The 17,529-nt window shown below is 39.0% G+C and overlaps 1 protein-coding gene across 3 annotated transcripts; it reads left to right on the plus strand.

Moving 5' to 3' along the window:
* The first annotated feature begins 12 nt into the window (after positions 1-12).
* On the plus strand, positions 13-17,298 carry LOC139978579 (neurotrypsin-like). Of its 3 annotated transcripts, XM_071988910.1 has the most exons (5): positions 13-454; positions 927-953; positions 6,588-6,923; positions 7,397-7,577; positions 16,015-17,298. In XM_071988910.1, the coding sequence occupies exons 3-5, from the start codon at positions 6,599-6,601 to the stop codon at positions 16,055-16,057; spliced, it is 549 nt and encodes a 182-aa protein (XP_071845011.1). In that variant the 5' UTR covers positions 13-454; positions 927-953; positions 6,588-6,598; the 3' UTR covers positions 16,058-17,298. The 3 variants fall into 3 exon arrangements, with proteins under 3 accessions (XP_071845011.1, XP_071845009.1, XP_071845010.1); XM_071988908.1 differs by lacking the exon at positions 13-454 and having other exon boundaries at positions 495-953; XM_071988909.1 differs by lacking the exons at positions 13-454; positions 16,015-17,298 and adding an exon at positions 8,755-8,803 and having other exon boundaries at positions 502-953.
* Positions 17,299-17,529: the final 231 nt, after the last annotated feature.

A 17,529-nucleotide genomic window follows, 5' to 3' on the forward strand; every position in this document is an offset into this window, starting at 1 on the left:
TCCCCAGACTCGTCAGTAGTCAAAGATAGGCACCCGAACAGCTCTGCACAAAGTGTGACAAAAAACAGACAACCATAAGGCAGTCGCCGAGCAGCAAATATATCGTCATAAAAATGATAAAGTGGTTCTACAATGGTCCAAATTTTGTCACTGAAATCTCATTGGCCAGGCTCACATACTATAGCTTAATTTAGCAAATTTATGAAACTACAATAATGGCCATTGTTTTAATGATATTGTAATACATTGTAATACACAATGGTGGTTTGTGACGTCACTAGCATATGTCACGCCATATTATCATTGACATGCAACGTATTAAGTTGTGTAATCCAAGTCTAGAGGGAATAAGTCCATTCTAACGCAAAAGCCAATGCCCAACAACTATCCCATCCAGAGACGTAGCCACGAACATTAGTATTCGGTTGCTGTTGGCGTTCCATACTTATATTTGGTATGTAGATGCGGTTTATAGATGTGGCAGGGTTTTTTCGGTATAGAGTTATTTTGGGAAGATTTACCTAATACGACATACTGTTGACCTCTTTTAAATTGAAGAATACTTTAAAAGGATATGTTATGTGCGAATACAAGTCACCTGCGCCAACGTCTGTGAACCCTTTCAAAAAGAGCTATGTCGTAGTACACGGAATAGTGTTGTCCAGACTCGTCAAATATATCCATCATATTTAAACTGTGATCGACATGCAACTATACAAATTCAATATTTCTTTAGGGTGAAGCCAAATGTGATACTTACAAAGGAGGCATTACCATTTCAAGTCATTTGCTTGTGCTTGAATAACACCCTGTAGTCTTCTTGTCAGTGAATGTGCTGGCCATTTCGACTCTTGCTTTACTTCGTAAATCCATGTTAGCCATGTTTTCTATTGATCATTTGCATCTTTTTGTCTTTCTTTGTGCAGTTTGCCAAGCTGAAATTCAGGACGGAGGTAAGTGTGCATTTTTTAAAATATGCTTTCTATATCTTAAACTGCGTCTTCCCCTTCACTTTTGGGAAAAGAATGCTCCTTGATTTGTTATAGTAGACGGCATAATGTCCCATAGCGATCGAACCCATCTATCGCCCGAGGAGCCCATTGACATGTCGTTTTCATTTTGCTTTCTAATCCATCCTAGAGTCTTTAAGCGGTATCAAACAGATTTTATATAGAAAAAATATTATTGTATCATATTTCCGCACATCTTAAGTCACTCTCTACGATACTAGTCATAGTGTATAGTTTTGCCTATACGTATAGGTAGGACCAACATATATACAAATATCCTCCCGTGTTAGGACTACCGTAGTTGTTATCCTTTTTAATGTCGTCCATGTACAGCTCTTTCTCTTGTTCCTTCCCTTCTCCTTCTCTTCGTCATTTTCTTGCTCCTTATTCTTGGTCTGTTGCCCCTTTCCTGGTTGTTTTCTTTCTCGATTTGCTCCTTCTTCCCTGATCCTTTCCTGCTTCTCGTTCTCGTTCTGCTGCTCCTTCCCCGTGCTTCTCCTTCCCTGCTCCATTCCTGCTCCGCGTTCCCATTCTGCAGCGTCCTCTCCTATTCATTCACAGGAAGATCTCTGCTCCTTTCAATGTTCTAGTTAATTCTTGTCGCGCTGAGCCTTGGTAATTTTGTTGTTCAGCAGAAAGCTGTCAGCTCTGCTATAGCGATCGTGCGAGGCTGTCAAAATTCTGTTAGCTTTTGACATCGCGTTGGAATGACGGTCATTCTATTTGGCTGAAATTTCATCAGAGGTTTGTGTGAGTGACGTTTTCATATACATGCGATCATATTTTATAAAGTTGACGGTAATTTGAGGTCACTAGAGGTCGTTTTTCTGAAAACGTAAAAAATGCTACTCCTACTAGAGCTTTTGTCCAAATTTCCTGACATGGTAGTGAACCAAAGGTGTTCAGGAAAATGATTTGTGTCGTCATTTGAGGGGCCCAAAACAGGGTCTTCTGTAGAGATCTCACTTATTATGAAATGTAGCCACATATCATATGCAAATGATTATGATTGGTTATTTTCATCTTTTATTTTGTATTCAAGACCACTTTATATGCGTTTTGGTGTGAATAGCAAAAATGTCTTCCATCTTTTCCAATTTTCCCGTCATTACGAAAATAATTCCATCCGTGGGAGGCTTGATCAAGTCAAATATTTACTTGTGTTATTCAGACGTCCAATCTAGTTCGTTCCCATTCTCTGTGAAAGGACTACCGGTACTTGGCAGATTTGAAATTTGAACTTTTCCACAGTTTTTGTGTGGAATACATTTAAGAATGACCTATATTGTTGGAGCCGATGCCGATTTCTGTTCTTTAACGTTTCTTTGCGGTACGTCGGTAGTAAACAAGTTACAGTTAGTTCTATTATAGTGTATGGGTGCAATTTTTCGTGAGCAATTTTGGGTAAACACAATTCAAACGTGATATCCACAACATTTTAGCAGATTTAGCGGAGAAATATCTTCTCTTTTACATTTTCATTATATTACTGTATGAATGAAATATACGAAATGCATATAATGTTGGTTCTTTGTTTATGGCAATGGGGCATAGTATTTCCTAGTAATAATTACAACGATATATTGCATACAATAAGTTTGTTACAGTGTTTCCACATATATCGGAAATTTTTCGGGGACTAACAAAGGGGCCATTGTTAAACGCCCTACAGTACTTAGGGCTAGAAACCGTTGAAATCGGTTCATTATACCAGATTACAGGGAAAATGGAGATGGGAGGAAAGGAAATGATACCGTTATCCCGCATATGTCTTATATTTTTCGCACACACACCTTGATAAGCTGCTCAGATATATTGCCAATAAAAACAAATCACTCAAATAGAGGCTTAGAGGAGCTTCTGCAGCGTTTCTGACCTTGCTTTCTTCTGTTCCCGCTCTTGCTCCTGCTCATACCGTTTCTTCTATCCCTTTTACTTCTGTATGATATCACTCTCGTCATCATCCACACCATCACCAACCATCAAAAACCATCACCAACCATCACCAACCATCACCAACCACCACCAACCATCACCAAAAACATCACTTAACCCTATCCTTGGCGTCAACATCAACGTTACTATTCTAACCGTCAATATACCGCTTCCCTTATCAGTGTCATTATCATCATCTTTGTAGTTCGATTAGAATTGCTTTGATTTTTTCATGGAATGACTAGAGAATACATAACTTTGGCAGAGACCAGGTGGGGATGCCGTATACTTTTACGGATCGTTTCGTGTTCAAAATAGATTCAACGTCAGAACCGCAGTTAGGCCTAGACACAGAGGGTCGTACCCCTCCCCAACGCCTCGGGCAAACTACTGTGTACCCGTCACCTATATGTATTACCATCCTGTATCCAATAACTTCACAAGTTACAGGCTTCGAGTATTGTGTCCCTCACTCCCTCTTTAAATTGTTGATGCCCTCTTCAAATTGTTGCCTCATCCAACTCGTATGCACGAGGCTACATTACTGGTCACTGGTGGTAGTCCCTGATCATGGACCTGGTTACGTACCCGTGCCCCACAGGCAAAATTTCGAAATGTGGATGTCGATTTTTTTTTTATCGAAAAAAAAATGACACAAGTTTTAAGAAAACTGTCGCAAGTTCGTAAAAAGTGGCGAAATTTGAGATAAAGTTGTCCATTTTTAAGATAGTTGAGATTACGGTACATGATATGAAACAAAATCGAAATATATATCTAAATGTGCAAAGTTCGATTTGTGCCTTGGCTATGTCGACTTTTTATATCGACAAAGGCAAAAATCGAAATTGCGAAAAACGTACTTAAATAGAGAGATAAAGCAATCGAACGTCTTGAAATAAGAAATCGAAATTTCGGTATTAAAAAATTCTAGCATAGAAAGTCGTATACTGGATAGCAGCCACGTTGGGCATGCATTGCAACCTTCCAGGCAATTACAGCATGATGATCAGCAAATTATATCAGAGCTTTAACTATTGCCTTTGAGGGGTCGAGAGTTTGTTGACTCAATACCAACCTCTTCTCTTACCGAGGACGGTATTCACCCAAGCGAGTCTGCTAAGGTGTAAACAGATTTAACCATGGCCTCAATGACAGGTCACACGTTGGTGTCTCTGCCCCCTTTTCTAGATTTCGGATTTTCAGATTGCTCTCATTCATGTTAACATTGCATTGATACCTTAATTGTTGACCTAGTCTATATGTCGAGATATGTACCTCAGAATACACACCACACACCGCCTACTCATGAGCTGGGATCCTCAGAATACACACCGCCTACTCATGAGCTGGGATCGGCCACATGGCATCCCCTCTCATTTATAAAATCACTGATATGAGTTCGTGAGTACAAATCTCTGACGGGGTACAATAATTTAAACTTGCAGTAGTATCTATTCTAGATTTCCAAACTGCCTCACGTGTGTGATCTACGAGTACTCGTGCGAGTACAAACCCACGAGGACTACTACATACGGATTCATGTGAGTCTGCTAGAAAACGATTAGAAGTACAGAATCAGTTCAAGTCATAAATAACATAATCACTGGGCACTATAGTCTATGTGCCAACCAAAGGCATGTATAGAACCACGAGGCTATGTTAAGTAAATTAACCGTTGGATGAATGGATGGACGGATGGTTGGGTGGGTGGATGAATGGTTGGTTGGATGGATGGATGGATGGTTGGGCGGGTAGGTGGGTGGATGGATGGATATAGATCTTGATATTGATATAGATATCACAGCATACGAGTTCAGCCATCTCCCTTGCAATGTGTCACAATGTGTTCTTTTGAAATATGTAAACTTCAGGTAAGGCAGATATATACGGCGGACATGATAAGCTAAGTTACCAAAAAATGTAAACTTTCCTCGCTCGTAAAAAGAGTAGGAACTTTCAAAGAAGACACGACAAAGTCTTACCATGCACACGATTCTGAATCTCAATTTTTTATCACATTTGGGATATTTATTGCCCACTTTGAATCTCCCCGACGAAGCCATATATTTAATTTATTGGACACAAGCGTGACAGTAGTAGTAAATTATGCTGGTTTACAGCTTTGGAAACGATCTAACTCGGGAATTTCGAAATTTTAATTTTTCAATCAAGAAAAAAAGAAAGGAAATTGTCCAACCGTAGAATTGTTCCCTCCAATGAAGTCTTGATATGACAATAAATACAAATTTGTGTCATCGTCGTTTTACAAACATGTTACTATTTTGTAAACAAGGAGAAAAAGCAATAGTCTCGTTGCACTTTCTGTGAGTACATTATGAAACCTTAGGAGATTTATTCTGAGGCTGTACGTTACTTCTAACTTGTTTCTCTCCTAAGATGTGGAAAAGGTGTTTAATGGGTTTTTTCTTCTGGTGGCTGAAGGTGATTCCTTAACAATATCGCTGAACCTTTTACGGAATCTTTGGGCGAAAACCTAAACCTTTGTATCGCAATGAAATGTTTCAAATTTGAGGATATTTTGTTAATGCATCTGGCAACAGCAGAATGGGTGATGTCACTAGGGTCAACTCAGCTGAAAATGTCTTTGCTTTTCTTTATTGTAAGTCAATTATTTATCCAGAGAGGAAAAGGACATTTCTAGAAGAAAAAAGTGCAGAGAACTTTGACAGCTCAGCAGACGCTCCAGCATTATAAGTGTTAGAAAGATGATAATAGACTTAGTATAGCTTTTGAAGAGCATTTGTCCAGATGACATCACAGACCTCCCACTGATCCAATTCCTGGAGTAGGTTGGTTGTAGGTTTATTAAATCAACCACATTTCGAGTCAGAGGCGTGATAGTGAGATGTGGTTTTAAGGAAATGTTTTAGCTTGTCTATTGGTGTCATGTAACACACCTTAATCACTTTCTTATATTCCTACATGTAATATATCATATTTAGAATTGAAACTTTATTGTAAGCCACTTAAACTAGGGACCAATTTCTAACATGTAGTGTATGCATCTTTTAACTTAAAGTGGCTCCACTTTCCTCTCTTTTTATCCTCTTCACATTTCCACTGTTCCTACAACATTTTCCCTTCCGCTGCTATGCTGCGCCAACCGTATACGTTGGATACTCAAAGGTGAAAACATACTGGCCTACATGTTCTTTGTGTATTTGCTTTCAAGCAAAACTTAATCATAAAGCCCATAGGCCTTGCGTATGCGTATATGCATGTATACTTTTTCTTAGCATGTTGATGTCAATTCTGAAACGAATGGCATCGCCCATGAATTGATTTATGAAAATGGAAATACTTATCTCAGCCAGTGTTACTTTGAAGGGGTTCTGTAAGATGTGTGATTATGATTTTACATAGAGCAAATCGATGTTATTACGAGGCCATAACAAGGAAGACTATTTATAAATAGGCCTACACTATTGTGTATGCTATAAAAGATGAGTAGTTGTTTACGCGTACAGAAAAAGGGTTCGAGTGCAACTTCGAGTACGTACTCGTGTACTGAATCTGGCTAGTAGCCTAATGACCAATCATTAAATTGTATATGATAAGTAATGCAGTATTAAATATAGTCCTGTAATGCTAACATGTACTATGCCTCCTACATTCGTATAGATATTCGCATCATGTCAGATAATCCTCGCGAGGGACACGTAGAAGTTTTCTTAGAGGATGAGTGGGGGACTATTTCCACAATCGAATTTGATGACGCTACAACCACGGTGGTCTGCAGACAACTAGGATTTCACGGTCCAGCAGAATCGATTAAATCCACAGAGCATCTTGGACTGCTCAGCTCACCCGAATGGAACATTAAGTGTCCTGAGGGGGCAGAGTCAATCCTTGACTGTGACAGAAGTAAAAGGGAGGGCATTACAGACGATGTATCCTATGCATCGAAGGATTACATTTACTGGGATCATGAACACGACCTAGGTGTTAGTTGTGTAGGTAAGTCTCTATGGGTCGTACACAACGTCGATTCGGGAAGGAAATATATGAACTTCTTCGAGTGAACTGATGAATGGGATATTTACACATCCACATCGCCTTCTCGATCATTGCAGACACATCGCACAGTTTTGGAAACCTGGTAGTGTTACCAATTATATTGTTACTCTATATTAATCTAAACCTTATATTGTTGCTCCATATTAATCTAAACCTTATATGGTTGCTCCATATTAATGTAAACCTTCAACATATCGTCAATATGGAATTTCGGAATTTGGAATTTCCGTAACCGCCATGCTTCTATCCACCCTTACAATGATGTCTTTATAATATTCGTGATTCCATCTTGATCGTTGACTTTTAACTTTTTTTTTTGAGTTTTAAACAAGCTATACGACTAAATCGATATTTATTATCAGCATAAAGTATCCATTTTCTGTGATATTGTTATACTTTTTATTCTTTTGTAGGGTTTTATGAACCTTCAGTGGTGTTCCTGGGTCTCCTTGGTGGTTTATCCCTGTTGTTGTTTGTCTTCATTGTATGTTTGGTTTATTTGGCCTGTCATAAGACGACTGCCCAACCCGGAGCCACAGTTAATCCCGAGCATTCGGCCAATAGCAATGACCACAACCCGATGCCTCAACCAAGGTAAGATTACATTTCATCCGAATCCGAATCTGTAGCGGGAACACGGAAGTGATATATCCTTGAAAATGTGACGATTGTTTGAAGAGAGTAGAATAATCTAACAAAAACTGTGACAGAAAAATATTAATCAAGCCGCTGCAGTTATCCAATACTAAAATTCGGTGATTGTATTTGTGTGGTAATTAGTGAAAATCGGTCGGAAAGGAATAGCAAATGTGGTAATACGAATTCCTTCGTTGTGTATTGCGTGATTGGCATGTTTACTTTTAAGTTGTTTAAGTTTACTGAACAGGTAAGCTTGAGAAGTAGAAGTAGATATGGAGATTAGATCTCTCTCAGCCACAGGTGTCTGACCCATAAAGGATGTTCTGTGATCTCATCTACAAAATCGCTGTTACTACCACGAAGAAAAGAATGTTTTGCTGTCATCCCCTCAAATATACAAGTTACTTTGTTATGGCAATATGTTACTAATGACTAGCGTTGAAAAGTTGATAAATTTCATTTCAAAAATGCTGCTTTAAAGATATTAGACCTATTGATGATATTTTGAGTAGGTGCCGCCGTGATCTGAGGTACAGACAGGTCTAACGGTCCCTTATCCGCACCCCGAGTGAAGATGGAAGTACGGCACTCCCTTTGCATACGCCACAGATCATCATTTAAGCTTTGTAATAACCTTCCTATCCTATCCAGGCCTGAAGAGTGAGGGAGAAGGGGAGAGAGAGAAAGAGAGAGCAGAGGGTTATAGCATCTAGGGCCGAGAAAATATGGAGGGACCAGGAAATATGGGATAAAGAATGATTGTAATTTGTATTGTTATTTTCAAAATACACTTAAGCAAAAAAATAAACAAATAATGAAAAGAAGGAAGAGTGCAAGAAGGGGCCAACGACGAAATGGTCTCCGGGGCCCGACAGGTCTCTAAATCGCATCTGATTGTATCTTTATCGGCATTGTCTTAGCTTTCGGATATTAATTAGCAAATTTCTGTACCCTTCACTTGCCTCATCGTTCATCACCACTTGTCATTCAGAAAATGGGCCACAGTGCCCAGGTCAGAATAGTCAACTGTTCATTTTCCGTTCACCAAGGCCATTATTCTTGGGCTGCCAAAAAATTGGACTTTGGCTAGAAACTTTCATTGTACGGTACATTTTTTCTTGTTTCGATTCAGTATTCCCACTGGCTGGTCGTAACAGAAGAAGCAAACAAACAAAAAAACAGAGGAAGCACAAGGAATCAAACTGAAGAAGCTGCAGAAAATATATGTCTCTTCTACTTTTGCTTTTTGGGACCGTGGTTAAAGCACCTGCTTGCCAATCTATTAATCGTGAAAATGGGTTTTAAGCGACCATTTATAATTATTGCCTAAACAACTCATCAATGAAGTTATACCAGCCTGCATTGTATTCTAATGCAACCCTCTAAAGCCGATGTGTTGTCTGTGCATTTTGTTTGTAATAAGTCATTCTGAACAAGCCATGTTCAATTAGGCCCATAACTGGACCCTGAATATACCGAAGATGTCCGTATGGTTATAACACACAACCATGTCTCTTCTCTCCAAAATAAATAAGTCACTGCTTAATCCTAACATGATTGTTTTATTATAATATTGTTTTGCTTCTTTTGCAGAGGATATCATTATCAGGCATATCCTTCATTCTGCTTTATGTCACCTTTGTGGACTACAAACCAGCACTATTTGTTTGTCTGTGTGTATTGTTTTGAGCAAGGTTAATTACCACCTTATGAAAACAATAAAACATTTAGTCATAAAGGGAGTTTAGTAAATACTACAGTTAAATACTGTTGTTATTTCATAGTTGCTAACTAACGTATTGCACAAGTGTTATGATTGTACACAGTTCACCGCGGGTGCTTACAATCTGACAATTTGACAAAGAATTGACAGTTATACAAAGGCAGTTTATACGCATTCACACACCTGTAGAATCCCTGTGGTTGAGTGGTACGGTCTGTTACACAAGTTCCGGTCTTCGATTCACTGATCTGTACACTCAGTGGTTCGATTCCTACCTTCGCCTGACGAGTCCCAAAAGGACGAAACCTGTCGTGAAGTGGATTTTTCTGGTGTGTTGATCATTAATATATATATATTTTATATATATATATATATATATATATATATATATATATATATATATATATATATATATATATATATATATATATATATATACATATACATATATATATATATATATATATATATATATATATATATATATATATATATATATATATATATATATATATATATACAGGCGCGTATCTAGGATTTTGTAACCCGGGGGGCGCGAATTACTATCTAAGCGGAGCGCCACCATCGGTTGGCGCGCAACGTACAAGAAAATTTCTTGTTTTGATACCACCCAGATCACCGGAAACGGCACTTCTCGGGCTTGAAATGACCAACCAGATGTACACTTTTTGCCTAAGAACCAAGTATTTCCTAATAGTTTTTTTTTTTCATCCATAAACTTTTTGAAGATTGTCAACCCGGCACACATCATGTTCGACCTGATCGCATCTCCTGTGGGTCATTGCTTTTGTAGGTGATTCTACGTCGCGGCCCACAATACCCGTCAGCCCCACTTTTCAAGGTTTTAAGCCCATTATTTGTTCAGAAATTTTCGAAAATTCAGACACAGTTAATTTATTGGTGTAGAAATATTAAAACCTCTTATAACGGCTATTATAAAACTTGGTTGAAGGAAACCGAACACTACACACATAGGCGTAGGAGGCGCGGCGGGGGGTGAAGCCCCTAATTCGCCATTACTAATGTAAAAGAGAGTTTTGACATAATTGGACCTCCATGCTTTTTATACATCTACATAACACATTTCGTTGTTTTCATTAGCATCCCGCGGTATACTGCGCAATTTTAACGGACCGTACGGCACACGATGGCATGCGATGTAATAAGCGATGCTGCTGATATGATATTGACATTAACATGTTGAACGCGCGCGAAAATTTCTGGTTATTTTTTTCAGGCTCACTGATATGATGTGATATCTGCTGTTTGCTTTACAAATTCGAACAGGCGCGTAGCGAGGAATTTGCCAAGGGAGGGCCGAAGCCTGTAGGCAAATTATCTAAGCGTAGCGCCACCATAGGTTGGCGCGAAGCGTACAAGAAAAGTTTGGCCGAAAATGCCTCCCAGATCGCTGGAAATGGCACTACCAGGACCATTTGTTGGCGCGAAGCGTACAAGCAAATTTTTGCCGAAAATGTCTCCCAGATCGCTGGAAATGACACTTCCCAGGCCTTGTAAGTTGCATCCAAGCACTTTCTATTTTGAAATTACTAGCGATATCATTAAAAAAATATATATACTGAATGGGGGGGGGGCGGTCGACCCCATCCCAAAATGCGTCGTGTTCCCCGACGACACGGTCGAGTTCGAGACCAGCCACAGTTGGTTTCATAGCACAATTCTACAATTGTTTAAGGCGTATATACACACACACGCGTTATGATATACCATATTTAGTATATATATAGATCATGAGTGAGAGAGGAAAATGGAAACGTCAAAAAATGGAGTTGTCGGTGTAAGGGGTAGGGTGATTCACACCCTTACGAAATCATTGATCCGTCACTGGCTACCCTGTGTATATAAAAGGGATCAGCGCTGTAATGATGTCACTGTTCCTCATTCTCTTCCCGGTGTCTTGGCGTTTTTCTTTTTCTCCTTCCTTTTCTCCTTTTTCTCTCTTTCTTCTTTTTCTTTTCCCTTCCTTCCTCTCCTCCTCCTCCTCCTCCTCCTCCTCCTCCTCCTCCTCCTCCTCCTCCTCCTCCTCCTCCTCCTCCTCCTCCTCCTCCTCCTCCTCCTCCTCCTCCTCCTCCTCCCCCCTCCTCCTCCTCCTCCTCCTCCTCCTCTTTTTTCCTTTTTTCTTCTCTTTTTTTTCTCTCCTCTTTTTCTTACCCGGGGGGCGCGCGCCCCCAACGCCCCCCCCTGGATACGCACCTGATATATATATATATATATATATATATATATATATATATATATATATATATATATATATATATATATATATATATATAGATGGTCAAGATGTATAGAAAAAACTGGTGAATTTTTAATATGAAAGCAATGTATTCCTTTGTTCAGTAATGCTCCAGTGCCGAATGAGTGATTTATTTGTAATTTGTGAAGGCCCGTTAGACATTGCGACTCGGGAACCTAACGTGTGCTTAATAGATTTACTTGTCACAAAAGAACATATATTAGAATCCGGTACGTGTGTATGATACTGATAAAGAGCAAAGAAGTGTATAAATCTGTATTTTGGAACCTTAAATGTGCTTAGTTGAAACACTTGTGTATGATGCTGATAAAGAACAAAGAATGTGTTTACAAATTTGTACTTTTGTCATGGTTTTTGTTTCTGGCATCCTCTGTTAGTGTATGACTAATTTCCGTGTTTTGCTTTACACAACACCACATTCAACAGAGCATGTCTACGCGTGCGCAATGGGTTCCCGTTTGTTTTTCGTTCATTTTACTGGTTCTACAGGGCTATACATTGGGCTCCGTGGTTTGGTTCTAACCTTTTTAGCGAAACGAATCACAACTATACCAGTCATACCTTAGCATGAATAATTGAATGAACTGAATGAGACTGTCGGTTGCTTTAGTCGTGCTAGGGCTTATGGCATACGGTCTCATGTCATGTGTCCCTTGATGCCGCAAAAGAACCCGAGCGGATGCGCAGACGATCGGTCTAGGTGGCAGCGACGTAGCCAGGAATTTGAAAGGGGGGGGGGGAGCACTTTTTGCGATTGATATGGATTTTCAAAGTTGTAGGCACGACTATCTGAGCGGAGCGCCACCATCGGTTGGCGCGGAGCGTACAAGAAAATTTTTGGTTTTACAAACCCCCCAGATGGCTGGAAACGGCCCTTCCCTAGTGTTCATTCTGGTTCCCTGGCCTCTTACTAACTTGAGACACCTCATATAATATCACTTTTAAACCAAAAAAACAAACGAGTTAAAATAGTACGTAATTCAAAAATACATAATGTATTGAAATTAGCAAGGTACACAAGGGCAGCGGAAGCACTTTTAATCTGGGGGGGGGGGGGCACCGACGTCAAAGGGCACTTTGCAGAAATTCGATTGGACTGATGCAGCCTGATATTTAGTACCCTTTATAAATCTTATTGTATTATCTTATTTGCGTATACACATCACTCCATCAACGCCCCCCCCCCCCCCCCCCCCGTCTTAGTAGTCTTACTTTTCAACTTCTGATACTTGTAGATACAAAGATAGGCCAGAAATGTCTTTGATACAACCATAGCCAGTATTTGTCTTTGATACAACTGTAGCTAGTAAATGTTTATCGAAAAGGCTGTTTTGGAACTTGGAACGCCGATCGTGACAACAACAGGCAACAAAGTGCTGCAGCTCTATACATACAAAGTCTGTTAATCAACGATAGGCTTATTTGACTGTGGAATGTTCTCAACTGAAATTTTATCGCGTAAACGGGTTCTTAACTAGATGTTAAAAAACTGACAAGATCGTATCCTAGTCTTTTTCGGCGGGTAGAGTATTGAATGAAACGGCACGCGATATGAATGGCAGCCTAGGTGACAGAAGAATAGGTCACCTAATTTAGCCATAATCTTGCTACGTTCATTTCAATAGTTTTTCCTGTCTAGACTCTTAAACTCGTCCAGCAAGCTTATGGATTTGAATTATGGGTGTTTTAATAAAAAAGATACCTTGGCCAAAAAAAGTGTAGGCCCGGGCCTACAGTGCTACATACTTAGTTCTAAATTAGGATTAGATCTCTTACTGAAATATCGCTGACCTAATAAGGTGATCAAGAGTACAAGTTTTAGGTAGAAAAAGGGCACATTTTTAACTTGAGGAAAAGTGGGGGGCACTTGCCCCCTGTGCCCCCCGGTTCCGCCGCCCTTGAAGGTACATGTACAGAGTAGTCTTACTTTTCAACTTCTGATACTAGTAGATACAAAGATAGTCCAGAAATGTCTTTGATGCAACTGTAGCTAGTAAATGTTTAAGTTAGCCTACTAAGAGAAGGCGAGAGCTATCCGACGATTGCCATCTGATGCAATTTCTCAAGTGTTTTCTCAACTGAAATATTATCTGCGTAAACGGGTTCTTAACTACATGTTAAAAAACTGACAAGATCGGATCCTATAGTCTTTTTCGGCGGGTAGAGTGTTGAATGAAACTATCGTGCTACATACTGCCCTGATCATATGATATCAGTATCAGCAGATTTTGTTTCCTGTTTAAATTCTTTTACATGTTCTTTTACATAATATATCAGAAAGACAAACATAGTGCTCTTTTACAAGTTTTCCAGTAGGATGATTCTTGTTTATTGTCCAATGTCTGGACTTTAATACATTTGACGAACTTAACTGATGGACAATATAAACTTTCATATTTTGTAATACAGCCAGATATGCAGTGGCCTAAAAACAAATATCGTTATCGCAGTGTATTAGCAGTGTAATAATTATTTATAGGAAGTGCGTATCACGTACGATTGCTAGCTTAGCTTCATAACATGCTGTTCGTGCAACAACTTAGAACGACTCATTGAACGAACGTTGTCGACGTTGTTGTGCATACAGTTCGTGACATTCCATAGAGTGCGGTTAGGTAGGCAATATGTATTTTATTACGCAGTGGCCAACTGTAGGCTTGTAATTGGCTATAAGCTAAATTTAGCTAATTGCATCTGCCAAACTATATAAGTAAGTAGTTGAATCAGTAGGCGTGAATGTTACTACGATTACAATCGAGTTAACGGAGCTGACGAGTATTCAAGATCAAAAGAGCACTGACAAAATACCATGCTAAAAAAACGACAGTTTAAAAAAAAAAAATCGACACTGAAAGGGGGGGAGCGGTCGCTCCCCCTGCTCCCCCTGGCTACGTCCCTGCTAGGTGGAGTGCGTGAATCCTTGTTTATGGCCTGGGGGTTGAAACACTCTTTGCGACAGGCATGTGTGAAGCCATCTTCCACTGAATATGTTGTCTGAGGTGGTATTCTCCTAAAACGGAATGTATGGATGCTTGTAAGGGAAATAATATACTTTTCTATTAAAATAGCGTTGAATTTTAAATTAGCGCCTTCTTTTTTCATGAAGTGTTCTTGATCTCTATACTTGGTTTGTTTGTTACAGCTCAGTTGACATACTGTAGGTGAACTCAATTTAATTGAAAGGCATTATTTATTGTTGGCCAAGCAAAAACAATAAAACATTCGTGTGGTTGAACAGGCCCGGAGTCTCCAGCAACCTTAGCAAAAAATATTTTATTCGACATATTCGAAACACGCTTGATATCTGACGGGTAATGATGAACAGGCAAGATGCAAAAGTGTTATGCACAGTACTTAACGGATAATAACTCGAGATGATATGATGGGTAGACAGGTTGTTATCATAAATCTGATATGGTTCCAATCAGAGAGTTGTCCATAATAACTCCTTGTTCCAATCATGATGTGCAAGTATTACTTGGCATAGTAAAAGTAACGGACGCTGTGTACAAAGCAACGGAAAGTGCAGATTTAAATCAATCGTTGAGTGGCAATTCTTAATAATGGCCTATGCAGTACACCGTGATGATATAATGACCGTGAGACCCTAGCCAGAAGTAAGTTCACACAAAACTAATGTCTCCTTGGAAAATAGTTTTGAGAATGGTGTTTCATGAAAAACGAACTTCAAGTCAATAAGGGGCCTGGGCGATGCAATTGTGATCAGCCCGTTCCAAATCTGGTCTTGTGCCCGTTAGAAGAATGCCGATAACAATACGCATTCACCCGCTTTATAATTCACGTCCGTATTGCGCCCCAACTAACACCATTTCACATGCATATACATACTGCACCGACAAATTTCCCATGTCCGTAATTTACAGTTTGGCAAATAAATGTTAAAACATATGAACAACCTATGTGCATGTGCTTGGAGAGAAGCTTACAAATTGTTGTGTAAAACTATCTATTGGACTTTAGCAGGCAACTAATGATTCTATTCGGTTGTAAACGTGTTTGCTACCACAATAGCAAGTCTTGACAGTGATCTGAAAAGTATAAACAAAGACGGTAATGATAAATTAAAAGACATTTAAGTTCCTTTCACCTAATAAATCGGTCAATGAATATCATCGTCTTTAATTTCAAACAGATTACAACACTTCAAAACTTCGATTGGGAAGCTCTATAGAGAGTGAGCTGTCACTCTCCAAATGAAAGTCTAAATCTATTAAATTGTTTTCTTCATAATACTTATAGTAAGTGAAGTAAAATGAGGTAAATGAAGGACACAATATCGGTAAGATATATTAAAAGACAATGAAACACTCATGAGTGAATTGTTCCTGATAAATATGTACTCTCTGCAGGTACAGTAGGAACTTCCAGATGACGTGTAAGAGCCAGTGGTAGATGCATTCTGGGATACATCCGTGGAGGTAACACCGTGCTCTGACGAACCCCAAACTCGCGAACCATCACATGGTGTTATTATAAGTTGTCTCCGGACACATAAACTTATCATTTCAGAAAGAAATTTATTTCTGACCCGCTTGCAGTAAGCTTTCAAGGAAATTGCAAGACATCAATTGCTTCAATTTGAAGACTCTAAGGCTCTTCAAAGAGATGTTTTTAATGAAAGTGTTTAGCATTCAGAACTCAGTTATCATTTAATAGTATGAATCAAAATGTCCAAGTCATATAATTGCAATGGTTCATAGGACATATAAATATCATATAAAGGTATCGCGTAAGATAGGCCTATTTGTAATAGAATCGAAATAAGTAAGTGCTAACACGTCACGTCACATACAACCCTCCAATCTTGGTATATTTCTTACTATGCAGTGAAACGGCAAGAATAATACATGTCGCTGATATATACGTAGTGCATCGTTTGTTTCCATTATGGCGAAACAATGCAACACCTCAGTGAAGGATTGATTGCATTGATTAATTACGTAACACTGATCCATTGACTCATCAAGAAAGGTCCAATCTAATAAATCTACAAAAAAAAAAACATGATTTGATATCCGACGAAAAGCATACATATAGTTTGAATATAAATAGCAACGTGAGCGACAGTTCTCTCTCACATATCATTCCTTCGCAACATAAAAACGTTTAAGACTAAATTACATCATTTAGACTAGTAGGTGTGTGATTAATGGACAGATGGGTGGGTGCAGTGTGTAGGCGATTTATAATCGTGTCGGTAGACTAAAATGTACTGCGATGCTCGCTAAAGCCCCCCGGGTCCCTACATCATGATTGTAAACTTGATTGTAACAAAGGCCGAGTACGGAATGTACTTCATATGATTCGATAAATAATAATTCCAACCATGGCCAATTTTAAAGACATCAACAGTACTTTTATATTCAATTCGAAGGTCACGAACACGCTAACAGTCAACGTCTTGGTCTACAGTGTCCTCCTAATCAGACAGTTTTTTTTATTTATTCACAATTATTTTAGGGCTAACACGAATACTAAATTAGCACTCTAAGATTCTTCTTTTTTCAAGCTTACATTCATAATGTCCAAGAGGTTCGTCAAACCTAAGAAACTATCGATATCGAGACCGCATGAAAGAATATGTGAAATGATCTCCACTGCAACATTGGTCAATATAGTTTACAACAATGGGACATGCACTCAGACACTCAGACATCGTACGTAGACAGTATGGTTACAATTTCGTAACCACGTTTCTAGTTTGTGATGTCACATGTTTCTTGAACATCTGTTGATTGATATCCGAAATTTACGTCTTTCTTTTGTCCAGTAATTCAACCCCAGAATAAGGAGGTTGCTATCCTGGCAGATCGAAACAAGTGAAACAAGTCAAATGTAACGTCATGTCTACGATGTGTAATCCA

The sequence above is a fragment of the Apostichopus japonicus genome, chromosome 13 (genome assembly GCF_037975245.1).
Source record: "Apostichopus japonicus isolate 1M-3 chromosome 13, ASM3797524v1, whole genome shotgun sequence".
NCBI classification, from domain to species: Eukaryota; Metazoa; Echinodermata; class Holothuroidea; order Aspidochirotida; family Stichopodidae; genus Apostichopus; species Apostichopus japonicus.

Bases quoted from the DNA above. Each gene is read 5' to 3' on its own strand.
- LOC139978579 (XM_071988908.1), top strand. From the start codon at position 872: ATGTTAGCCATGTTTTCTATTGATCATTTGCATCTTTTTGTCTTTCTT. The intron at 6,924-7,396 runs GTAAGTCTCTAT...ATTCTTTTGTAG, and splicing joins CCTAGGTGTTAGTTGTGTAG to GGTTTTATGAACCTTCAGTG. The intron at 7,578-16,014 runs GTAAGATTACAT...TACTCTCTGCAG, and splicing joins AACCCGATGCCTCAACCAAG to GTACAGTAGGAACTTCCAGA.